The following is a 26,507-nucleotide window of genomic DNA, read 5'->3' as shown; positions in this document are numbered from 1 at the left end:
CTCAAAGAGAAGCTCCTGACAGACCTGCGCGTTTTTGAACACCAGTGCAGTATATAACCAGCAGTATATAACCAGCAGTATATAACCAGCAGTACTCCCGTGTCGAAGTTAATCCTGATGATGTCACTCCCGAGCAGGGTATTTGTCAGTGGCAGCTCAGCGCTTGTTTAGGGGGAATAAGAAAAGGGTGATGCCTCTCTGGACGTATTCGATTTCACACTACACATCAAACATCGCAGTTTCCCATCCACGTGCGCTCGAACCCAAAAACAGCCAACAATGACCTGACCTGGCTAAGCTAAATCACATCAGTAGCCACAATAAAGGTAGCATCTTTCTCCCTCTGCCTCTCTGTCATGCACGCGCGTACAAACACACACACACACACACACACACACACACACACACACACACACACACACACACACACTCAGACATACATATATTAGATGCTATCTGAGATGATGAGTAAATGAGCTACTGGCTTTTGTGGCCAGAGTGCGCTGACCCGGAGACAGACCCAAATACGTTTGCCTTCCTTCAGGAGAAGAAAAATGGAGTGTGAAATTGGAGGGGAGTGTGTGTGTGTGTGTGTGTGTGTGTGTGTGTGTGTGTCTTGTGGATGCATATTTGTCTCCAAAGTAGCAGGAACAGCAGGTACAAAATACAACAATAGCAATGCTTTAAACTACATTTACAAAAACAATGAGAGAATACGAAGAGGACCCCCCACACACACAGACACACACAGACACACACACACACCCTTCCAAAAAGAGGGGTGACCCAAAACTAGGTCAGTGTGTTTAAGAGTGATAGCAGTGGCTGCGCCCCGTGGAACCTCCCACGTTCTTGACCGTCACGTGTACCTGTACAAAAACACGTTAAGGCAAACGTTTCTTTTCCCCATTCTGTAGTGGGGAGGGAATGAAGGCACTTACTAGTAGAGCACTTCATTTGCTTCATGTCTTTCATAGCGCACTGTTTCACACATCATCCTGCAAAAGAAGGAGAGAGAGAGAGAGAGAGAGAGAGAATGTCAGTGGCATATCTGTGAAAGCTAATACAGTTTGGCAGATGGCTCCCAGAGAGGCAGACCGTGTTCTTCATGTTCTTAACCATGCAGCTAGTATTCTGAAAAACTCCTTCCAAACGCACATTTCAAAGAGGATGAAGAAATGGTTTTCAGACCAATAAGCCATCTCATCGGCCTTCAGGACCGGATGGCACCATTTTCATTTACGCTGTCTTTGTGAACAGCCTGGGCAGCTGTGCGTGCAGAGTGGAGCAAAGGTTTGTTCGCATTTAAGCTCGTCACATTCTAATTCCAGGCCTCTCTACCCATAAAACATTCAGCAGCCCGACCGGGGACGAGGGCAGGGCCTTTCCTTAACCCCGCCCCCACAGTGGCTGTGTTAGTGTCTCAGAGGTCACATCATTGAGGCAGGCATATTTGAGGATACCCGCAAACCAGGGCAGGAGGGGCTTGGAGGGTTTAAAGTCTGGAATGTTCTGGAACACCCAAGTCATGCGGTTACATATTGTTCCACCAACGTAGGCCGCGGTGAGCTGAGAATGCCTTCTGAGGGGGGTCACTAAAGCGATTTAGGGGTCCAGTCAACAGGCTGAGAATGAGCACTTGGAAATATCCATTTCATTTCTATACTATACAGGAGCAAAGTATAAAAGAACAGATACCACTGTTACGCTGTTCTATACCAGACTGCTTACAATATTTTGCCAAATGTCTTCTTCTTATCTAGAACTAAGTAATTCTGTTTCCACCAGAATTAAAATCGTACGTTTTTACTCCATCGCATTTGTCTAACACATCTTCAGTTGGTGTCAGACGCGAGGTGTATGTGCTAGATGGTGAGAAAGGGAAGAATGAAAAGCGTGTGTGTAATAGTTTGGCATTTCTTGGAAAAATTCCAACTCACACAGTTTTTGTGTGTGTGCTACATACACCAGACATTATACAAAAGATTTAACACCAGTGCTTTAACTGAAGTATCCCATTTCAGCAAGATATTGCTGCTTATGTGGGTGAAGGATTTGTGGTCTTCACAACCACAGGTAAGCAAAAATGGACATGCATTTATACGGAAGGGACAGGATACGTGATTTTACGTGATTTAGCCTATTGTCTGAAGTTGGACATTTCAAAGTCTGGAAACTAATAAGCCGTGGAATCATTGATGAGACAGAAATGCAAGTAACAGTGCTGCCCAGTAATGAATCCTACGGAATACATTAATTAATAAGTAATTAATGCTACTGCGGTAGAATGACATAGTTTCTTAAAACAGGTCGAAAACAGCACAGACAAGACATTGATGACCTTGATGTAAACAGTCCCACACATGGGAAGACATCTGTGTCAAACTGGTTCTTTCATCTATCCGCTGGGATCAGACACACTTCACAGAACAAAAATAAAGATCACACAACAAAAACAAACAGAAATGCGACTGCTATCAAGTGTTCGAATGTAAATATGATTTTCAAAGTTTTTAACCAGTTTTACATATTTTTCTATAGTCCTTCCTCTCAGGCTGTCTGATATTATGTCTGCTCCCACCCAAACACTCCAGTCCTGATCCAAGCGCTGATCTTTAGCAGTAACGTACACCTTCATCCTACGGCCAGGTGATCCCACTCCTCATCATCATCATGCATGTGTTCACTCTTACCTCAGCTGATGCTCCCTTAGATTGGACAGTGCCTCCATGCCGTGTAGATATGAATACACAATCTCCAAGTCCTGCAGGCAGAGAGGGAGAACACAGATCAGTGTCTTTTCATACACAACACGTACACACACACACACACACACACACACACAGTAAAGGTCGCTAGGCTCTAATGTTAGCCAACCAGAGAGTGGGAGTGATTAAATGGAATTAGTGGAATGCTTGGATGCAGAAGCCAACCGCGTTTTAAGAGCACCAAAATAATTCAGTGCCTTTTCTCCCTCTCAATGAACCATATACAGAGGGATCTACGTCAATGTTGGGTCTAAGATATCAATGCAGGCCAAAGATGGGATTTTTTATTTTATTTTATTTTTTACAAATATTAAGCTCACTGGTGACAGAAAAAGCAGTGTTTGGTAAAGACATGGGGGAAAGGGGTGATTACTCCAGACACACTTACACAAACAGGTCTCAGAGGGCCCTGTTCAGGTGGGAATATAAGTAGTGCTTAATCATGCAACCACTCTGTCTGTCAGTGTGTGTGTGTGTGTGTGTGTGTGTGTGTGTGTGTGTGTGTGTGTGTGTGTGTGTGTGTGTGTGTGAGAAGAAGCACACAGTGGCCCCTGTGCCCTGTCCATAGTCAGACAGCACTGCAGACGCCAGCATTGGGCCACTTTTGTACGCACAAAGGCATGCTGGGATAGCAGTGGGACAAAGAGCTTCTGTCTTTGTACACAGGACTGTTTTAGCTTAGACGTACAAGCCCTAAGTTACAGTGCAGAGAAACACCCACCCACACATGCAGACACACCCACCTCCTTCATTAAATAGTAGTATTTTGATATACAGCCAATGCCTGCGTCTCTTGACCTGTGTTACTGAGCCATCAGTAATGAACAATTGCATACAGGTTTGTCATGATGCATAATCACCTTCATAGCATTTTCATAACATGACAAGCAGACAAGTGTGATGGGGCATGTAAAACAGCATTCAGAAACGTCTGTCGTCATGCCATGCCATGTATGTTTAACATGTTTAATATGTGGAGTCGCGCGAGAGAGAGAGTGAGAGAGACGGACAGACAGAGAGAGATACAAATAAAGAGTAAGAGAAAGAAAGAGAGCTGTAGTCAGGAGGAGAGTGACAGGGGTGCTTAAAGATTTCAGAGAAGATGTCAGTCAGAAAGGACAGTGGTGTTTGTTCCATTTTGCCATTTATTTGGTAGCAAGACTGTGGTGAGGTAAAGCTAACATGGCAGCTACTACATGGCTAAACGATGCAATAGGGCATTTCAGCAGCATGTGTGTGGCACGCTTCACCGAGCCCCCACATCCCCACACTGAGCTTGATGACCCAGAGCAGTGATCCTGGTCCAAGCGCTACATTTAGTCATCTATTGCTATTTTTATCATGAGTTTAATCCAATATTGGAGTGGCCTATCAGACTCTGTCTCCCCCTGGTGGTGTTGCATGGTACCGCAGAGTACAGCAATTACAGAAAGAGAAGTAGCTAGAGGCAGCCTGTGTATGATATAATTCTAATTAATTTGAAGGGTCACTCGTAAATATTGTGGTCATGATTGTGATGGAGACGATCAGTCATGAAGCAGAGGATACTGTGACAGAGACAGAGAGTCGGGTGGATAAGGTGGTGTTCAGGTGTCCTGCAAGGGAGTGGCCTGCTGCAGACCCAGGTTAAAGGTTAAAGGTTGAAGGCCAGGTGTGCTCGCTGACTCCTGTTCACTACATGGACGTAGCTCTTTACAGCTTGAATACTACCATGCTAGAAAGAACATGGCCGTCCCTCTCTCAGCTCTGTGGCATCAGTCACACTGGCATAAGATCAATCACGAAACAACAACCAAAAGCTTCTGTTTTTCCTGCTTATATAAATGCTTATATTCAGGTTGTTTGGTTTTTATGGGTTTCATAAGGGTCAAAATCACAAAGGAAATCCTTGGGCTCCAACGTGTAAGAAATCTTCACAATCTGCCACTAGATGGCAGACTTATCCTGTGTTTCAGAGCCTCTATCCAGTTCACTGGCTGGAACAAAACGAAACCAGAATATTGTGGCTTCAGTTTTTTTTCTTCTCCCTCAAATATTGCTTCTAAATTCAACATGGAAAGAATGTATGGAACCCCATTTCTCCAAAGCCAATGTCCCCACTGCGCTCTTATTCTCTAGCTTTATCCTCGCTCCCCCCCTTAGTCTCTCTCTCCATCTTACACACATACATAATCTTCATCTCTCATACACACACACACACACACACACACACACACACACACACACACGAGGACAGCGATTAACAGCAGGAGCCAAGCAGCTTCTCAACACTAAGCCTTCAGCGGTATTTAAAGTAGCACATGTGTGCTGGTCTTTTTGGGAGGCAGTTATTCAATGTGACGGTGAAGGAAAAGCCCAAAACACACTACACACACTGCAGTGACAGCGGTGGGAGGGGTTTGCGGTTGATGGGTGATCACAGCAGCGCGCCACGGGATCAAATGATTACGGACGTCGCCGATGTGAATACCTAGTGCGGTTGGGAGTGACGGGTACACGCGCACACGGAGCTCGTTACGATCACACACATCTGCTCATAACCCAACACACACCCCGGACCCTGTTCAAACAAATACATCTCCAGTCAGTCGGTCAATATGCTTCTTTTATTTCTCTCTCTTTCTCTCTCTCTGTGTGTGTGTGTGTGTCTCTCTCTCTCTCTCTCTCTCTCTCTGATTCAGATTCAAAGAAGCTTTATTGGCATGACTGTAGTTACAACAATATTGCCAAAGCATTACAAAAAAAATAAAAATAAAATAGAATAAAATAAAATAGAATAATAATTAAAAAAATAGCAATAGTAACAAAAAACAATTACAATGGTTAAAAATAACAAAAATCTCTCTCCCTCTCTCTGTGTCACTCTGTCCCTCTCTCTGTCTGTCTCTTTCCCTCTCTGTCTGTCTCTCTTTCCCTCCCTCTCTCTCTCTCTCTCTCTCTCTCTCACTCACTCTGTCCCTCTCTCTGTCTGTCTCTCTTTCCCTCTCTCTCTGTCTCTCGCTTTCTATGCCACCACAATAACCACTGATTATTAATGCTTCCTAACAAATACCTATTTACCCCACAAGTCTTTTATTTCTTCATCTCTCTTTTCTTTATCTGACTCGGTCTCTCGGCGACTTCCTCCTGGAGTATTCTGTGACAATAGGCGCTCTGCGCCCTGTGATTGGTCGGAGAGAGAGAGAAAAGGCTGTAGTGGCCACACCTTATTGGTTCTGCTCCCCCCAGGGACGGCAGCGGGTACCGCGGTAACGAGCTTGAATGACGGGGCCCTCCGAGACCACGGGAGGAGTGGTGGAGAAACCCAGGGGCAGGGCGGACAATAGCACACCTCATCCGGGGCCTCTGCGGCCAGCACACGGCACCGAGCAGCACCTCCAGCTCACCAATAAAACTGCCCAAACGTGCATAAAGCACTTCCTCCACTTTATAAAAATACAGAAGAAAGACAGGATTGCATAAGCTCCAAACAGGTTTGGCGGTGCAGGAGCACAGGCGAGGGCCCAGTCCCGGCATATATTTCCATAACAAATATGTTCCTTCCGAGTCCAAGTCTTCTCGCCTTTGCATGAGGATTAATTGTACCTTTGAAATGCCACTAACCCTAATCAAATAATCAAAGAGACAAAGGAGGGGGGGGGTGAAACCCAGGTCACTTAACATGGCTCAAGGTATTACAGTTGCCATGGCAACTTTCTACATAAACATCAACAAACGTGCTCACGGGGGAATAATATTTCTCGTTTGTGTGTGGGGGGGCTTCTCCACTATTCAGGTGATATATTTTGCGCTCAATGCTTAGTGGAGTGTGTAACGTCTGCTACACAAATATGACAAACAAAATGCAGTTTCATGCAGCGGTGACCTTTACGTAGGCTACGTATCCCTCTACGGGGGCACTACGCAGGTGCTGTAGCTGCATGTAAGGGGGGGGGGGGGGGGGGGGGGGGGGGGGGGGGGGGTTGTAGGGGATGTTTGAGATTCCGGAGATGAGACTGCATCTGTGTTCCTGTGGTATAGGAATACGTCTATGTCTGAAAAAACTAGGTGACTCACATCACCCAGTTGTCAGAACTGTCTTACAAACACACAGGCCTAGTCATAGCCAGTGCGATCAAAGGACATCAATAGCATTTATAACCTTTTTACCTGTAAACAATCTATCTTGTAAAATACTTCCTCGTGTAACACTATCGCTTAATGTTGAATAAGCTTCGGGGAGATTATTGACTTAGATTATACCCATCACTTTGCCAGCAGAGACACTTAATAACGTGCTTTTCCAAGCAAAACCGTTCCACGCCTCAGAAAAACAGCGCTCTGGGCTGGTACAACGCTAACAAAACACAATACAGCACTTTTTAATTGGGCCCAAGCGATTTGTCAGCTAGGCAGAAAATGGCTCGGAGTCAGCTGAGAATAGAAGGCGTCACTCGGAAGAGGTTGCTAGCCTCGTGCTGGAATACGTTGGCGGGGTCCCTGCTGGGCCGTGGCGGCGTTCCCTGTACTGCGAACAGACTTCAGCAGCGATCGGCTAACGCCACTGAGAAGCAAGTCGGAGCCAGAGATGCAACAGCCACTCATTCAGGCATCGAGGAGTGTGCATCACTAACATCACGGTGTGCTATCTGTACTCCAACTGTCTGTGTGTGTGTGTGTGTGAGAGAGAGAGAGAGAGAGAGAGAGGGGGGGGAGGGGATCTATATTCCAGCTGCCCTGTCCTTGAATTTCTATTGACAGCCAGATCTCAAGGGTATTTTTAGCTACTGTTGGCAACGGGACAGCAGGTGGAGTCTTAGCATACAAAAGCAAGGTCACTGGAGGTCCAGTGCCAACTGGGCACACGCAGTCACTGGAGGTCCAGTACCAACTGGGCACACGCAGTCACTGGAGGTTCAGCCAACTGGGCACACGCAGTCACTGGAGGTCCAGTACCAACTGGGCACACGCAGTCACTGGAGGTTCAGCCAACTGGGCACACGCAGTCACTGGAGGTTCAGCCAACTGAGCACACGCAGCCACTGGGCGTCCAGCTCTACTGACAGACACAGCCACTGAGCTCAAACTCCACATAAAAACCCCAATTTTCATGCACCCAGCAGCCCCATTGCAAAGATGTGCCATTTGTTTTGGTTTGCTTACACAAATTCACATTCAGTTAACAGTCATGGAACTCAGATAAAGAGGAAAAAAGGCATAATAGGTTTATGGAAATCTGGAGCTCTGGCAGCCATATATGACACCACGAGGTCACGCAGCCATACGGGAGAGCGTGACGCATGCGGTTTGCATATTTAATCCATGTTTGTCAAGTGAAACCAAGGAGATCAGTTCTCATCATCTCCACGCTCGTGCACATTTCCACCAGCACAGAGGGTGGCGCTGTCTGCAACTGGTGGAGATGGGGCAGCGGTTTCACAGAGCAACACGTGTAGCTGAGCGGGGTGGAATCACTCAGAAGTCATCAAATAAAACGTGAATGAATCCGATCTTCCAGCTGCCACTCTCAAATGCTCTGAAATATGAAATCCCACGTGCATATTCATGTGTACACACACACACTGTCTTCCCAGGCTCAAACAACCCTAATGCAGGAGACAACACCGTCAACTTGCTTGCCTCGTTATTCTTTCAGCGGAGGTGATACAACAGGAAGAGCAATACAGTGACAAGCTTTCCACTTCAGTGCCAAAACGCATCCGTAATTTCACCCAGACGTCATCCACAGCGGCACGCGTCCCCCGGGAACGCGTGACAAAAACCTTAATTAAAACACGGCGAAACTCATCTAGGACTCTCCAACTCCGCTCACTCCCAGCGAGACGCGAGGCGTCACATCCCGCATCTGGCAGCCGGATCGGCGGGCGCTGGGACTGCAGAGAAAACCCAGCGGAGGCAGCGCAGAGCACTGCCAAGAACGAGCCACGTTTAGAGCCAATTAGCCGAACCCAGACGGGAAATGAAGGCAGCGCAGAGCAGCGGCGGGGTCGGAGGGACTCGGACTCGGCCGTCTGTTCTCGGGGTGACACGACGCTGCCGGGTGCCGGTCTCCGTGCGACACTATAGCAGCGTTAGCCGCATGGCTGCTTTAGCCGTGCTGTTAATGGGTGTAAATAATTGAAGGAGACGCTCCACTTTTTCACAGCCACGACGGTTCTCATGGGCTGATGCCGAACGCGCCACCCTCCACAGACCGAGGGCTTCGGTGGATGGAGAAATGACTGCAGCCCGTAAGCTTCAAACGCTCAGGGTTCGTGTCCAACCCAAGAAGATTACAGCATCTCCGTCAGGACATTTTGCAACCGGGCAAAACAAGACAAGGAAAGAATCTTGCTCAGTACAAGTAATTCTAGATAATATTAACTTCTAGATTAATATTGTGCCTCACAAGCAGACATTTCTGCAGCCAAGGAAGACGAAATGCGGAAACTCTGACCTTCGCAGTATATATATATATATATATATATATATATATATATATATATATATATATATATAAAAAAGCTAACAAGAAAGCAAACGAGATCTTACAAAATTCCTAGAGCGGACACCCGTAGAGCGGATCGCGTAGAGCGGATCGAGCCCTGCCAGCTTCACAGCCGAGCAGAGGACATCAGATCATGGTTCATTATATGAGAGCGTGGAGGGACATGCATGTGATAAATAATGCAGGCGGAAGTGGGAGGTCTGGGACAGGCGTGAAGCAGCAGGCTCAGAGCGCAGGTGACAGAACCCACTCTCCGGCACCACTGATCGATGCACCAGGAGCATCCGGAACCCAGAACCTTCCCAAAGACGCCTAGACCGGGGAGGTAGGGGGGTGTTTAATCAGTTCGTAATATCCTACAGCTGTGATAAGGTGTTGGTTAGAGCAGACAGATCAGGACATTCATTTTACAACATATTTTGAGCCGATTTAGAGGGTTTATTTGAGAATGTTCCAGTTCAGGCCCCTGGTGTTGAATTGTGCTGCATTATCACAACCTGAGAAAACTGGTTATTAATCAGTAGCTTGCAACTAATCCCAAGGGCCCATGATGTAATGTGTTTCTGTATAAAATGAAAAACAGTGGAAAACCAGGGCAGAAATGGCCACACTACAACCTTTTTTGCATGTTTATTTCTTAGACCGTGTTTGACTGTATCACTTCTGCCACTTGAACAGAAGGTGAGATCTTTCTCCACACTCTAAACCACAAGTTACTGATGAACCGCAAATCGCACTCCGTGGGGGGTGGTGGTGATGGTGGGGGTGGTGATGGTGGTGGTGGGGGGTGTTTCAGCAAAACTGTTCAAATCAGCACAGCGCTTCTGCAAGGCCGCCCAAGCCGCAGTGCAGCATGGAGCAGCTGGGATCAAGGCCTGGTGCCCTGGTGGAGAGAGAGAGAGAGAGAGAGAGCCCGCACAGTTCCCCTTAGAGATGACGAAAGTCTTGCGATTCCGTTTTCAACATGATCTTCTGTAACACTACACTAGCATTATGTCAGACAAAGCGACGAGAAGGTACAAAGGGGGCAATCATGCACCGCGGGTAAGCAGGCCTTATACTCCCACTACGATAAATATGCATACCTTTAAAAGGAGGCTGTGGCATTTCCACCACAGCTTTAATAGAGCACACCAAGGCCCAGACAGCAGACGCACCCGGATTACACTACTCCGCCGTCAGCTACCTCCACCACAACTTCATCACGCAGCTGAAAACAGCCTAATAGGATAAAGAGAGCGGCAGAAATGGAGGGACATGCCATCCTTTCTCTTCCCTCGATGATTAAATGAGCAATTATCTCTGCTGACGCAGGCCGAAGGCGATGGCAGCGCGCTTTTGCGATGACGCGGCACGGCGGCTCCGGGCGGAGACAGCCCCGGGTCTGGCTGGCTTCTCCAGCCTTGGTTATTTAGCGGAGCTTTGGAAGCAAAACTTTTCTCCCCAAATACCCCCTACTGTTTTGTTTTCGCTGCAGCTGGTCAGCGGTAAGGAAATCATCATTAAGGGCGGTAGTTTTTAAAGAACAGGCAGAGAAGTCTGTTTCTGCCTGTACATTGTACCTCGGTTGCCAAGAAACGGACAGCCAAAGCACCCGGCTTCCGAGCGCCGGGAGGACTTGGCCGAGTGTTGTGGGTCGGTGGGGGGGGTGGGGGGGGGGGGGCTGCTCTCAACACGAGTGGGAGGGCAGAACAAAAGTCCGATCGGAAGCAAAAAAAAAAAAAACAAGAAACAAAACAGGCTAACGATTGAACGGAGATAAAAGAAGCCCCTGCCACTGAACAAGCCCTCAATAACCGAAAAGAAAAACACAGAACCTCACATAAAAAAAAAAAACGTGTGGAGTCCGTCCAACAGTAGGTGCAGTGTTCCAAGTTCACACTGGACCGGGACAGTTCCCATCCAGCCTAGCGCCATTCTAGTGCTGGGGCGCAATCACGCAGAGCGCACTCCATGACGTCTTTACACCAGACCGTTGGAGCGACTGTCCTCTGTCCAGCCTGCTCTGGCCATCTGAGCTACGCTGTGCATCCTTACTGGTGGTCCACCTACGTTCTTCAGATGACACTTGTGAGGTCTTACCTCTGCATCTACTAGGGTTTCTAAAGCTCTTTATGTAAAAGAGACCTTATTTATTTATTACCCGTTATTTACATTTACAAAGATTTTTAGTTAAACATTCTCAAAATACAAAGAAAGAGTAGTGGAAGAAGGAAGAGAAACCTTTCTAATAAAATTGAAACTAGATGGATGGCATAGAAAAAAGAAAGCATAAATGTTGTAGACTGTGGACTGAACGCATTATTTTGCAGATCAGTGAATTCAGTGTTTAGAGTTTTGAAACAGCACTTCCTGTTTACTGGGTAATCTTGTGACCCCACCGTAAGAGTTTGGCGTGGCAGGTCAGGTGTCTGGAAAGCAGAGCTCGCTATTTTAGACCGCATCCTCAGGATACAGGTCCACAATTCAAAAGTCACAGGGAGTGATGTCACGGGCTTTTTCAGATTTCCTCAAGACTGTCAGATTACCAGAATCTTACTGAAGGGTTAAACACTGGTAAAACATCAACAAGTGATATATCAGAACTTCTGAGCTAAAGGGATGCATGACAATGCTGATATCAATACCGTCCTGGTATCACATGACAACCGCAGATGGCACACTGGCACATTGGGTGTAATTTGAGAGCTTGATAAACAATCACCTTAATTATCCCATACTGTAAACAAGCAGGTGTTTTTTTTTCCTTTCCTTTGTTTGTTTTCATCACTCGTTAAGCTTGAAGTTGTTGGAACAGTGCACTGATATTCACTCCAGATCTGCTGAACATCTTTACTCTGATCTATTCACCTCCCCAATTACGTTTTGGTGCATTTGACCAACGGATATGAACACATTCAAATCCTGGACATGTTTAACATTCCACATATTTCACATTCCACATGTTTCCCAATGAACATTTCCTTTGTGCCACTTTAACCTCAGAGTATGGAAAATGTACAGTAAGATATGACCACACAGCTACACGCTAAGCTATTTATGGGAAATAAGTAACGATGAACAAACGAATTCCACATGCTACAACAACTGACCGAGGAGTGATGCTTGTTTGTATTTTATGGGCTTAATTTTCGCGTAAACTACCTCGTAGTCATTTTCGCACTCCGCCCACATGTTGGTCTTTCACCATAGTCTTGTAGAACAGCATGGCTTTATTCTACGGGGCCTTTACACCAAAGTTGATAATTTCCATCAAGCCATGTGGATTTTAACAGGGGGTTCTTTGTATGAGGGCCCACACTCCTTCACGCCTTCAAAGTGGGGAGGCGGTGGGGTCTAAGGAGGGGTGGGCTCCAGTGATTGGATGACCCCTTTCCCCAATTACAACCAGCTAGTGCCACTACATTCTACACTGATTGGTGGGGGGTCATGGAAGCTGCCCTTTAGACATCAATGCTGATTATGCAAATCTGAGAAACGCTCTGAACTGAAAGACACCGGAGTGGACATGTTTCCAAGCGCTCAAAAAACGACCACATGACAGGACAGGACGGCGGCCCACAGCCAAGGCTGAAAACGACAAAACACAAAATGTTGCAACATGATACAACAGAGCAGCTGAACGAAGTCCCGGTTGAAACCAGCAGACGAAATGCTCTGGGCCCTATATAAAAGAGACCATTAACCACCGCTGTGAAGGATCAATACCTTTACAGCTTTACAGCTGATCCCTTTGAACCTCTATGACTTTATGAGTTAAACGAGCTAGAAAACAGTGCAGGTCAAAATGACTCTGGAGCCTCCGTGAAAATTAAAATTCATTATAATCCCTTGTGGGCAATATTCTAAGTTATGAATGTTATCTGAGTATATTAACTCAGCAGTGGCTAGTTCCTGCAGGCTATGTTGAGAAGAACAAGGACAGTACAGACAGTGTTGCAGACATTCCCTGCTAGGTTTGGCTCTCCTGTTCCTACCCCAGATCGTGGCTTCCCAGTGAGCTCTCATAAACGGATCAGTGGAGAGAGGCTTTAGGTGACTGGGTTTAGCGCCATCGGGGAATTAGGACTAAAACAGAGGGAGTCAGAGAGTCATGTGACCGCACTTACTGTGACAGAGCAGAGCTTGACAAACGAGATCAGTAAAAACAAATGTAGACACAAAGCCTTGGAATAAGCGAAAGAGGACAAGAGAGAGAGAGAGAGAGACACACGCACACACACAGTTTTCCAAGTGTTTCATTTGTTTTTCCTTCAATTTATTTTCCTTTCCTGGTCCAAGTAGTTGCTCCAGAAACAGTTTCTAAATTTCTAAAAGTTGCTAAATTTCCTTCAGGATCAATAAAGTATCTACCTACCTACCTAGTTTCCAAATGTTTCACGAACAAATGTGCAAAAAAAAAATTACTAGCAAATCAAATAATTTCAAACAAATTCAAACAAAAGTCAAAAATACAAAACAGACTTTTCTGTAGTTTTCTGCTTCTGTATTTGTGCTAGCGTGTCACATGTAAATCCAAGTGATCAAGGCCACAGATTAGCAATTTCCTGCTTTTATTTCCACACAACAAAAACATTGCATTATGAACAACTTCAGAACCCGAGAGAAATACTTAACATGTTGATATTCATCAACATATCCTTTAAGTTGAGTAAGCATTGCAGACATAAGATTTGTAACAAGTTTAATATATAGATATAATGTAACCGGCTGTAATCTGTTCTTAGACAGGCCTCTGGACAAGACATTTAGCATTTAAAACGAGGCACTGCATGAGAAGGAATACGGATTGTTAACATGATCATTACCTCGCAGGAAATGCAAGATATCGTTCATTAAGTGTTCCATCCCTTTGCTCTTCGTATTGCTGATGCCCCACAAGTCTGCAATATTTAAATTTATTAAAAGTCCTCTAAGAAATGACATTTTATCTTGTGTGACTGTTTCAGCTATTGCAAACGAGCTCTTTCTGTGAACGCCCAGCCAATCACAGCACTCACATTACCCAACAAATGAGTTTTGGTCCAGGCAAGTCTTTAATTGTCAAATCCAAAGCTCACCGGTGTGTTTTACAACACTAGAGGTCACATCACAAAAACAGTATCTAATAACACAATATAGTGTTTTTTTGTTGACTTGTGTAACCCTACGATCTTGTATATAGACTTCACCTTTAACCACATTAACAGGTACCAACATGCTCTGCTCTGCTCTCTGCTCAACCGAGCCTGGAACCGTGGCCAGAGTGGAAGTGTTAACATAGCTCAGAGGCAAAGCACAAGAGAAAGACCTGTGAGGACACACACACGGACACACAGACACACACACATGCACACTCATTCACAGCTGAAGTCTTTACAACGGTGTTACATGAGGTTACGGTGCTTCTCCAGCATAAGGAGTTCTTCCCTTTATGAAATAATGCTACTGGCAAACTGTGAATTATGGAATCATTTCCAGAAAATCAGTAAAAGCAGCTTTTCAGCTATAACTAGAAGCCAAAAATAACAGGCCAATTCTTGCACCTATTTCCACAATATGATTTCAATTCAGATAAATACTATATATTCAATATGAACCAGACGACAAGGTCAGGGCGACCCAAAGCACCTTGATTCTCATGGAGAACCAGTGACGTTTTTTCCTGAATAAGCACTGGTCTGTGGGTACCGCCCCTTATGCCAGAAGCACATCACAGCTGGCTTGTGTCTGAGGCCACACAGCCGCCGTCCGGGCAGCATGTCCACACTGACCCCTGTCCACTGCCCAGAGGACCTACACTGGACACGGGAGCATCAGCACTACGGAACAAAGAAAGGAGGTCGGCTCGGTCTTCAGAAGCTCGTTTTCTTTCACCGCATGTTCTGGGGTAAACGATCTGCTGGGAAACGGCGGGACACTCATGTGGATGTTACGTTGACATGTCCCACCTAACTAAACAGTGCTGCAGCTCAAGTACTGTTCCCTACTGCCACTTGCCTCTGTCAGCAGGATGATGCTCCCTGCTAGCTAGCAAAAATCGTTCAGGAATGTTTTCAAGAACGTGACAGGATTCCAAGGTGTTGACTTGACCTCCAAATTCCCCAAATTAGTATTTACAGATTTGGCTGTCTGAAGTAGTGTTCTTAATCCGTGGTTTAATGTTTGTTTTCATTAGGAAACTGTTGGTGAGTCTTAGACATAAAGTGTCTGTGAGGTACGCTGTAAGTCACCTTGTCGAAAAAAAACGCTAAATAATGTGAGGGAGTCGCTCAGCTAAACCTGTGAATCTGCTTGGCGAGACGAGATAGAGCAGAACCTCACTACTCTAGAAAGCCTGTCTAGGAAGACGTTTCTGAGATGTTGCGAGAGCTAGCGGAGTGACACTGGGACTCCCTGTGGACTCCCGGTATAACTCAGACAGACACCCGGCTTTACACATAGAGTAGTAGCAGAAAAGAGGTGAAGGAAAAGGAGAAGAAAGTGAAAGAAAAGCAAACAGGCAGACATTCCAAATCGAAAAGGAATCTGGAGGAGTAAGTATGCCTTCCGTGAGGTTTTGTTTTGTTTTGTCTTGTTTTTTGGTTTGTTTTGTTTTTTCTAAGGACAGGGATTTTTTTGTTTTGCTTTGGAAGGCCAGGAAGTAGTCACAGAAGCTCAGAGGAGCCTTTTCACAGGTGTTTCTACCCCTGCAATCATGCTGAACACTCACACATGGAAGCTTAGAAAGAGAGGCTCATCTGAGCATCTTGGGATAAAACCAGGAAGGTCTAATCTTTTCAATTAACAAGCAAGTCGTTTTTCAAACCGTGATCTGCTCATATAAAACACACAGCAGTCCCAATACATTTAAACACAAAACTGAAGAATGGTGAATAATAACTCAAAAAAGAATGAGATTCCACCATGTGCCAATAATGTGAACCATGAGCTATGGCCTTTTATAGCCTTAACAGTTGAGATGTTTTAATGTCAAAAACATGGTCAAAACGCTAACAAGACTGAGTAAACATTAAAAAAACCAGGAATGAACATGATAAACATATGGTAAAGTATAGGTCTCTAGCACCATAAAGAGCAGCAAGGCACATGAGCCCAGGAGTGCTGCGCTCTGATTGGCTGCCTGCCACTGGCCGCGATGGAGTGGAGTCCAATGACAGGCTCGTGTGTCTACACAACTTCTGCCTGGCCACAAGAGCCGAGGAGCGAAAGTTATGGCTTGTGGGACTCAACAGTCCGAGGGCACCAACCACAATGGCGCATAGCACACGGCCTGAGACAGACTTTGATGGAGTGGCCAGTTCAGCCAACCGTTCGTAATGTAGCAGAACGCTAACCGCACGACGCCAGGTTTCATTCATAGTTAGCCATGGTTAGCATTGTTGAATGAGTTTATGTTATTTCTCTTACTTCCACCTCCTTTTAGCTAGCCTATTTTACAGACAAGCAAATAAGCAAAAATTGCACGCATTAATCAACAACACGAAGTATGTTTATTTTATTTTATTTTTTTGCTGAACTATTTCTTTAAATAAGCATGTGATCTATCTAATCACCCACATTGAGGGCAGCGTGGGATCAAGATGCTGGCCGTGTTTGGCGGGCCTCGTCTGGGAAGGGTGGCCTACATACAGAGAGGAGGGTCTTTGTAAACAAGCTTAGCCCAGTGAGGAAGAGCACAGTGGGGTTTCTAGACCTTATAATCAGGTAATTAATCAGCTCACGCTTTGATTCCCATTTGCTCAAACACAGACTCAAACACGTCCGAAGGATCACGAATGGTGACCTCAGCCCGGTTCTGCAACAAAGAAAGAAACAAACAAAGAAAAAATGTCTCTTAAAATTGCTATGATGGATTTGCTTTGGGAAAGGTGGTCGTATATGACTAGGCGCCAGCAGCACTGTGGAAATCGTCAAATTGCTTTGTGGTGGGAAGTGAAAAGAACTCATAACGGCGCTTACACTGGAATTCAGGAAGATGAATTCAGGGCGAAATGACACGTCACCACCCTCGGCATTTCTGTAGTGATATTGGAAGAATGCGTGCGGTCTGGGTTCTTTATTTGTTAGGCAGCGACAAACAACATAATGCACAACGTAACGCATGCACGTCACGGCCCACCGAGCGCCGCACAGATCGCTGGCGATCTCCAGTATCGGCGTGGCGAGGGAACGCACTGCCTCATCCCCGAGCGATTCAGAAATATCGCTCCGAGCTGCACTGACTATAGTCGACATGGACTGTACTGGGAGAAGCACCCCAAGGCAATGCATGTCAGCCCATTTTTAAACCCAGAGCCGCAGGCTCGCACAATATGTTGTTTATATATTGTCGTCACAGTTTTTGATTATGCTTTACTGGCGGGTTTAAGTTCACATTTGTGTTCTAGGGATGTACTGATGAATCAGTGCATTTGGAAGACCCAACAAATGTAAGTTATTCTGAATGTATGCAGTCTGAACTTTAACCATGCAACCATCAAGTGTCCTCTGGTATCTTTTAATACATCGCAAGACAAACCATGATCACCATCTGCAGTAATACTGTACGTACCTACAAAGATGCCAGGACTGCACACTGCAGACAGAAATTATGATTGCTTTAACTGTTTGCACTGCCCTGCTAATGTGTAAGCAGCAAGTGAAGGAGTCATTGACAAAGTCACTTCAGCTTACTGAACAAATGTGGAGATTTGTGTGCTGCACAATATACAAAACTACAGAGCTTTGTGGGTTAGTAACTGGTACAGAACTATTTCTGTTTAACACAGATTCTGAAACAGGTGACTGGAGCAAAGGTGAAATGCAGGGTGACACAGGCTTTTCACAGCAAACCCCAGCGCGTATCCCAATTCCTGTCCTGTTTTCACAGCAGTACATGTGCAGAAGAGGTTTGAAACATTTGCCTAAATCTTCCAGGGTATTTCCTGTACCGTGACAGACACATGACATATTTCAGTCACTCTGATCGCCACAGAAATTATCCAAGAAAAGCGCATTTATGGCAATTAGTCAGAACTCCAGTCAAACCTGCTGGGAAAGCCAAGAACGGCCAGCGCACATCAGGCTGGCCTGACGGACAGAGAGCTCAGCTACCGTGTCATGCGACCTCTTAGGATACGTCCGTCCCTTTGATGGAGAACACAGCAGAAGAGAGTCCCCAATGGATCAGAGTAAAAAGAAGGAGAAAGGAGTAGATTAAAGCTGTAGCCACCAGCAGAGCTGGACTGAAAGGCATCATGGCGGACCTGATCACGCCATCAAAAGAGCTTCCTGAAGGGACAGAGTACCACAGCCACTCCTGCAGTCTGGCATTAGCATCAAACACACCAGCGGCCCAGGGCATCCATATTCACACCGAATAGCTGCCCCCTCATTCTCTATTAAGCTCCCTCTCTGACCCTGAAGTCTATACACTTGGCCTTGAGTAGGACAAGGATGTGAAAACAGCAAAATGAGGGTCACACACTCAGGTCATTTTAGTTAGATATGAAGAATTCAACATGAGATTAAAATATCCTAGACCAGCCAAATCCACTATTAAATTGCACAAATATGAGAAAAGAATAATATTACCTCTGACACTAAGGAAAATCCAAGAATGTCTCTCAAACACAAACCAGATTTTTTAGAGAACAGAATAGTTTGTGGAAAATAATGTACTGAGAAGATCCCAACACATTCCACTTAAAGGTTAACAACCGATGCGTAAACCAAAACCCTGCTGATGAATTATGAAATAAAGAACATCATGGGTTCTACCCTATAAACGGTCACTGTGTGTGAGGAAGACAAATACATAAGCAATGGAATGAACCATTAACATATCTGGGTTGCTTTAATTAATTTTTCAGATCTTGCTGAAAGACCAGGTTCAGCTGTTTCATTAACTACATCATTCATGATTAAAACAGTTTGAATAACTCCACCACTCTAATATCCAACTCCAAATAGGGGTCAACTCCATTTGGTCTGGAAAAGGTCAATTAGATAGACTGTACTGGCAACAGATCATTAAGTTTCAATCCCTGGGGGAGAAAACTGTGACTCAGCAGGCATGTGTCCAGGCAGCAACTCGAATGACAATTGTGTGAGAAAGATAATGCAAGGAGAGCCTTTATATATGCTGCATAATACACCCCAGTGCAATGGCCCTTCTTCGATACTGCATTCCACATTTAGTATTCTGAGTTGGAGCTTCTTATCAAATGAAAGCTCAAATTCCAGACATTTCAATTAATACAGCAGATGTTGCTCTTACGCCATGAGCTTTATAACACACCACAGGTATTAGCATGGTAAACAGTGTACCTTTAGCAGAATACATCCAACTGTGGCAGATGGAAATATCAGGTGTCCAACTGTACTTGCAAGTAAGTATTTTTGCAATGTAATCATAATTCACCCATACTGCAAAGTCAATGTAATTCACAGGTCACTAAATAAAGTAGAAAAGACATTATCTGGACATTACCTAAATGTAAAAATGTCTGACAACAGCACCCTTGGGTGGTTCAGATTGCCTCCCACCCCAATATAAAACTCAAGTGTTGCAGAGAAATCGGTGTGTGTGCATGTGTTTGTTTGAAGCCACTTCTTTAAGGACATTGACTCCACACTGAACACAAAGAAACATGTGACTCCACGTTTGGTGTCAGGCTGAGAGAGAGAACAAGGAACGCAGACATACACACTCAAAAATAAATAAATAAAATAAAAAATAAAAAAACCCACCAAGGCCCCCCAAACAGAAACGAAATGATCAAAACACTCCACACAGCAGCGAATCATGCAGCAGAAAGCTTGCCTTCCGAACTGGAAAAGGAACGCACAGTACAGTTCCAGAAATGGCACGCTCCTATAACGAACGCCACCAGAACGCATCCAATCGCACGCGTAACACCCGACACAGAGGCGGCTACGTTTCTGATTTGACAAACGGCCGGCCAGCCTACCAGGCTTTAATGGTCAGCAAGCCTACTAGGCCTTAGGGGTCAGCAGGTGAACTTCACCTGCAGATCAATATAAGGCACGCACGGACACAAAGACGTTGGAATGGGGTTGGGAGAGCACTTCTCCATAATAAACCACTGTTGTTTTCTGTTGTTTAAGGGCAGCTAGACACTTTGGCTTTCCATGTGTGTTTCCTTCCTGCCTGTGGAAAGACGCAGGAAAGACGCCATTGGTCCAGTCAAAGACGCTCACCAAGAGACTCTCTTAAGCTTCAAATAGCACCAGGACAATGTCTCGAGACGCCAGCAGAATAATGGAGTGCAAGTCGCACGTGCCGCTGCCATTGCTTTGGTATGCATGCTCTGCCCCGGGTCAAAGGTGAAGGCATCATCTCCTTGTTTGTTGCCTTTTTGGCTGGATGCCCTGGTCTCAAAGAGCTCCTCACTGCAGCACCCGCTATTCTCCAGATCGCCTATGCCGTCCATTTCTCCCCCTACTGAGAGATTAGCATCTTGAAGGTGGGCAGGATCATGCAGGCCAGCAGAGCGTGTTAATGTTAGCTGCTGTGAACTTGGCCTAGTACATGATAAGATGCCAGCTACATTACTTCAACCTGCTTTAGGCTTTAGACTAGCAACTACTGCAATCTATTCTTCAGTAATTATTTCTATGTTATGGTACAAGCCCAATACACCATGTCAGTCCTTGGAAGTAGTATGAACAGATCACACTTGATCAAACTTATTGGTAAATAACTATTGTATGCTAGCATTTTCAAATCATTCTTAAAACATTTACTCACACAATAACTTGTGGTGTCAGTGGTTTTTAGATTTTTGCAGTCGTGTGGTTGCTGCAGTTTTACTGTGAGCCACCTGATTATAAAAAAATCTATACTGACTTAAATTGCCCCCAAATTCACCAAAACATGCAGACATGTCTTTCAGAAAAGGCTGAAATGGTCTTAAAACCGAGCCTTAGATTTCCTAAAGCCATGACAGATCTCATGTCAGCTGACCACGCTACCACACACAGCACGGTGCTGAGACCATGTGTTGGTGGAGCATCGAATTAGCATTCAAGATAAAAGTCTTTCAGGGTTGAGGGCACAACATAATTCTAGGAATGGAGTTAAAACAGTGTGGCAGCCAAAGAGTGGCCATGCCAGAGGGCAGTGGTGTGACTGATTTAAAGGCTCCATACAGCCACGGGAGAGGACACAGGATATCACATCATCTGTGGGAAATGCGGCTGCGAACTGTCTGAAAACACCTAAACAAAAACAGATCCGATTGCTGAATTGATTGGGTCGATGTTGAATAAGGTGAGACTGGGTGTTTCAAATGGGCCTTTTTTGCGGTTCCATGTCGAGTGTCCTAATGTCTCAAGCTTCGCTGCTGACCATAAGCATTAAGACATTCATGGACTTGTGCCTACATTAATTATTACTGATATAAAACCCTGTTATAGGAGTATGGGAGCGTGTCGTTTTTATGACTGAGAAAGCAGCCCCGAGCAGCCCATCCCGGATCACCACAACAGTCCGACACATCGTTTTAACTGGTATTGACTGGGACAGTGTAGTGCTGTCCGCATCGGTGATTCACCAGAACCAGTTGGGCCAACAATAGAATAATCATTCAAAAAATTATGACTTTGCATGAAAACTACATTAAAGCTGCAGCATCTTCTCAGGCTGAAGGGTGGAGATGCTGCCAAGACTCTGGGTGCTGCTGCTGTTTGAATGACATGTCAACGCAAGATAAGAGCTCTTAATTCATTTACACCAGTGGTATCAGAGATTAATGTTTTTATTGTGTGTGTGGGGGGGGGGGTTATGCTTTGGTTTTAAGGGGTTTTATGCTTTGGTTTTCGGGGGTCGGTGTCATGTCTTTAGGCACCGTTGGATGTGCTTCACTGAACTCTCGTTAATAAGGTTACTGTAAGCGTTTAAGTCTTGGCCTGGAAAATATGCAAGTATCGCATATCAGTACTTCAAAAGATGATCTCTGGAGATACACACTAACGGGAATAGTTACACTACAACCACTACCAGCCAGCATTGTAGCCACTGACCAAAAAACCTACCCGCAGACAGCGGATGCAGGTAAGGGTGGAAATGCAATATATATTTTTAAAGCACTACAGTTCATAACTTGCAGCTGATCCTGCATAATTGAGAGGATAAGACTGACCTGTTGCGTCCGTTCAGCGGGGTTCATCATTACCGCTTGGCGAAAGCTGTTATCCACGTAGGACGCCATTGTTTTGAGAAGAACACACACAACAACCGGGCGAGTGATCTAAACAGACGCCTCTGCCTCTCCGAAGCAGGTCTGGAAGAAACAAAACGGTACCGTTCCTGTTTCAGAGTATCTCCTCGGGCCACAGCCCGAGCCCCGGGTTTTCTTGGTGTCCCTGGGCCGTACAGCACGTCAGTAGAATGAAGTAAGGTGAGCCTTACAGGCGCTGAGGCGGCCGGTAGTCGGTGGACACACTGTAGTCGCCGGACCGGGTCAACGGTGTCACTGCCTGCTTATTTTCTGCAGACGCAGGAGGACGCATTCTTCATCATTCTTCAGCTGTAGCACATACCGCCTAGTTAACATTATTCCGTTTCAAGGTTTTCCCACTTCAAAATGCGCAAAATTCCCCCCTGGGTGAATGATTGTCCGTTTCATCCGATTTGCAGACCAGCCGAGGTTTCGCAGACCGCGTTCAGCAGTTGTTTCTGGTTTTAAAAGTGTCAAACGGTGTGCCGTCTGGACTGTTGTATTGCACCACCATGGTGACCGCCTCAGTGTTCATGGGCGAGCCCATTCAGCACAATGCCTAATGGACGCAAGAACAATAAACCCAAAACGCGAGGTTCTGTCGCCATCTATTGGCCAAAAGACAGAACTAGACTTTGCACGGGCTTATTTCCACAGCTTCACAGAAATATTAAACCTCGTGAAGCGTCATCGCAAGTCGAGGAGACAGTCGCGTACACCTTTCTTCATGCGACCGAACGCTACTGAGTAATTTTTAGCAAGAGTGTCTGTGTTTTTTCCGTTTGTTTTATTGTTTTTGAAATAAACTGATAAAATAGGGATCAATCTTTACCAATGATCGACAATTAACTCTAGGAGTTGCAAACAATGATGTACACGCTCAAGCAATGGTTGGTTATCCACCATACAGATATGGACAGTGGGCATCATGGTTAATTTCAGGAAACACGCTTGTTGTGTAAGCGAAAGTGGCCCTGGGTATCTATGGTTTCAGCTATTGCAGGAGAGGCCAAGTATAACATTAAGACCAGCTGGACATCCTCCTTGGGAGCCATGCATTGGTCCTCAGATGCTCATCGGAGTCGCCACGCCTGGGTGTGCCGAAGTTCCTTGGTTCGTTCTACCCTGGAGCCCATAAACATTACGTCACTGCCATCTCCTGAACATTTATAAGCACTGCACTGCATAACGTTTTAGCATGTTAGAATATTATAACGTAGACATTCCATCAAAATCATAAAACATCAGTATCAGTAATCGATTATATATATATATATATATATATATATATATATATATATATATATATATATATATATATATATATACACGGAAGAGGATTAGGGCCACTATAAAAAAATATATATATGGGACATTGGAAAAAAAAAGGGCTGCCAGAATTCTGAGATTAAAGTCAGAATTCTGACTTTTTTCTCACAATTCTGACTTTATTCTCAGAATTCTGACTTTAATCTCACAATTCTGACTTTAATCTCCGAATTCTGACTTTAATCTCACAATTCTGACTTTATTCTCAGAATTGTGACTTTTTTCTCGGAATTGTGGGTACTTGGAAGTCATCAGCTTAATGACAGAGACATATGCAGTTGGTGAACAAACCCGTGGACGGAAATGTCCGATTTAAACGAGTTTCTCCGTGGGCGAGGAGTGCCAGAAGACAGCATTTCCATTATGGAAGAGCAGAAGGTGAGTAACAAAGACAGTTTGTCGGCTGGCACTTTTTTCTCAGCAAGTTACCGTTACTTGTTAGCATGTTTGTTAGCTTATAATGTTAGGCAAATAGGCAACGTCTCACATTACATCAAAGTTGGTCAATTGACGGGTTTTTGAGTATTATTGTACTTCTTTTCAGTTTGAACTGAGTACGTTTACTACGGCAATTATGCAGCACGTTATGAGCGCTAGCCACCTGCTAATATCAGTTTAAGACTGTTCAAGACTGAAATCACAATTTATACTAGGGTTGCCACCTGTCCCGGTTTTCCCGGGACTGTCTCGGATTTCCCGGTTTATCTCGGTTTTCCTTCTTTTTAATATTCAGTCCCGGCAAAAAAAAATTATTTAATGGCCCGATTTTCACTAGGTTAGTTCCAACGACTATTTAGACTGTTTCTGCACACTTTAAATCTGTCTTTTTTTCTCGCTGTGTCCATTTTACACCCCCGGTAACAACTTACGTTCGCCAGTGTAGTGTAGTGCCTGTACATTTACATTTTAATGGTCCAATGAAGGTACTTTAAAAACCAGGACATTTCCTCATTTAAAAAACAAAAAAAATAATCCGGGACAGGACGTGAAATACGGACATGTCCCAGGAAATACGGACGTTTGGTCACCCTACTTAAAGGTCATACTGTAGCTCCCTTATCCCATTATTGTATTTGTCCCAGAATACATGGTTTTCCTGTTAATTGGAGACACTGGCTGTGTTCGAAATAGCCTACTACATACTGGATACTGCATACTGCACTCAGTATATACTGGATACTGCATACTGGTCCTCGTAGTAGTATGCAGTACAGTTTCCAGTATGCGACAAAAGCAAAGCATACTACGGGGTCATGTGAGCGTAGCGTTGCATGATGGGATGCAGTACACCACAAAGATAGCTCTGTTCGCGTACTAATATTTTGCGGAAGTAGTATGTCATCCGGGGATGTTTCGCGTACTGGAAAAATTATTTTTATTCGCATACTGCATACTGGATACTGATCTGGGGCCCAAGCAGTATGCCACTATGTAGTAGGCTATTTCGAACACAGCAACTGACACAGCTTGAGGTGACTGTTTGTTGTTATTTGGTGCTGTATAAATAAAATGTAATTTAATTGTTTTGCAACGTGAACTTTGAAGAAACTTATTTTCTTTCTTCTTCTCTGCAGATTGACAGTGCTGTCATAGCACTGATGGATGACGCAGCTCTTGCAAATTACATCCCTTCCTATGGAGACCGCATTGCCATCTTCAATTTCTGCAAAAGCAAGCAACCACTCTCACAAAGAAAACAAGGACTTTTGTGAAAGGCTGGACCCTGGAGTGACAGAAACGGTGCCTACAATGTCAGAGTTAGATGACTTAATTCGATTGTACTTCAGACTGTCTTTCAGTAACAAAGAAATACTTGCAATTTTAGCTCATAATAATCAGATACTTATAAGTATTCGTACCCTAAAGAGAATTTGTAAAAGACTAGGGCTCTTCAGAAGAAAGAATCAGACAGACCTGCAAGAAGTACTGGCCTTTGTTCAACAAGAGATCATGACCAGTGGCCAGATGCAAGGTTATCGTTGGCTACATCTTCGTGCAGTTCAACGTGGATTTGTTGTGTCACAAGATACCATAAGACGCATTATCAAATTGGTTGATCCACAAGGTGTGGAATTAAGACGAGCTCGACGCTTGAGAAGACGTCAGTACAGCTGCAGAGGACCAAATGCACTTTGGCACATGGATGGCTATGACAAATTAAAACCCTATGGCATTGCCATCAATGGTTGCATAGATGGTTTTAGCTGCTATGTTTTATGGCTGGAGGCCTATACCACAAACAGTGACCCTAAATTGGTTGCAAGTTACTTTTTGAAAACAGTTTCATGCATGAATGGATGTCCAGAGAGAGTACGTGCTGACAGGGGCACAGAAAATGGTTGTGTAGAACAAATGCAAATGTTTTTGCGTATAAATCACACAGACAGTTTTGCAGGGCAGAGAAGTTTCTTATATGGAACAAGTACAGCCAACCAGCGCATTGAAGGATGGTGGGCTACCCTCCGCAAACAGAGTGCACAGTTCTGGATGAACTTATTTAAAACGTTTCAGGATGATGGTCACTTCACGGGAGACTTTTTGGACAAAAGTCTTATCCAGTTCTGCTTTCTTAATCTTGTTCAGGTAAAAGTGTCCTCATCCTCTGTAATGTCTCAGTTGTAGACATTGTATATTGTAAATCAATATAGTAGTGTTATTAGTAATTATAAAATCTTTCTTTGACATGGAAAATCTTTTTTTTTTTATTTAAAAGGATAA

At 44.8% G+C, this 26,507-nt stretch overlaps 1 protein-coding gene across 1 annotated transcript in view; it reads right to left on the bottom strand.

The window, feature by feature from the left end:
* rapgef2b (Rap guanine nucleotide exchange factor 2b) overlaps positions 1-23,006 on the bottom strand; it is a 76,670-nt gene extending 53,664 nt beyond the window's left edge. The window contains 3 exon segments of the mRNA XM_077022635.1: positions 942-998; positions 2,694-2,764; positions 22,383-23,006. Of these exon segments, the coding sequence (XP_076878750.1) occupies positions 942-998; positions 2,694-2,764; positions 22,383-22,451 (197 nt within the window). The 5' untranslated portion in view covers positions 22,452-23,006.
* Positions 23,007-26,507: the final 3,501 nt, after the last annotated feature.

The sequence above is a fragment of the Brachyhypopomus gauderio genome, chromosome 11 (assembly GCF_052324685.1).
Source record: "Brachyhypopomus gauderio isolate BG-103 chromosome 11, BGAUD_0.2, whole genome shotgun sequence".
NCBI classification, from domain to species: Eukaryota; Metazoa; Chordata; class Actinopteri; order Gymnotiformes; family Hypopomidae; genus Brachyhypopomus; species Brachyhypopomus gauderio.
This window is presented reverse-complemented; position numbering and strand designations above follow the sequence as displayed.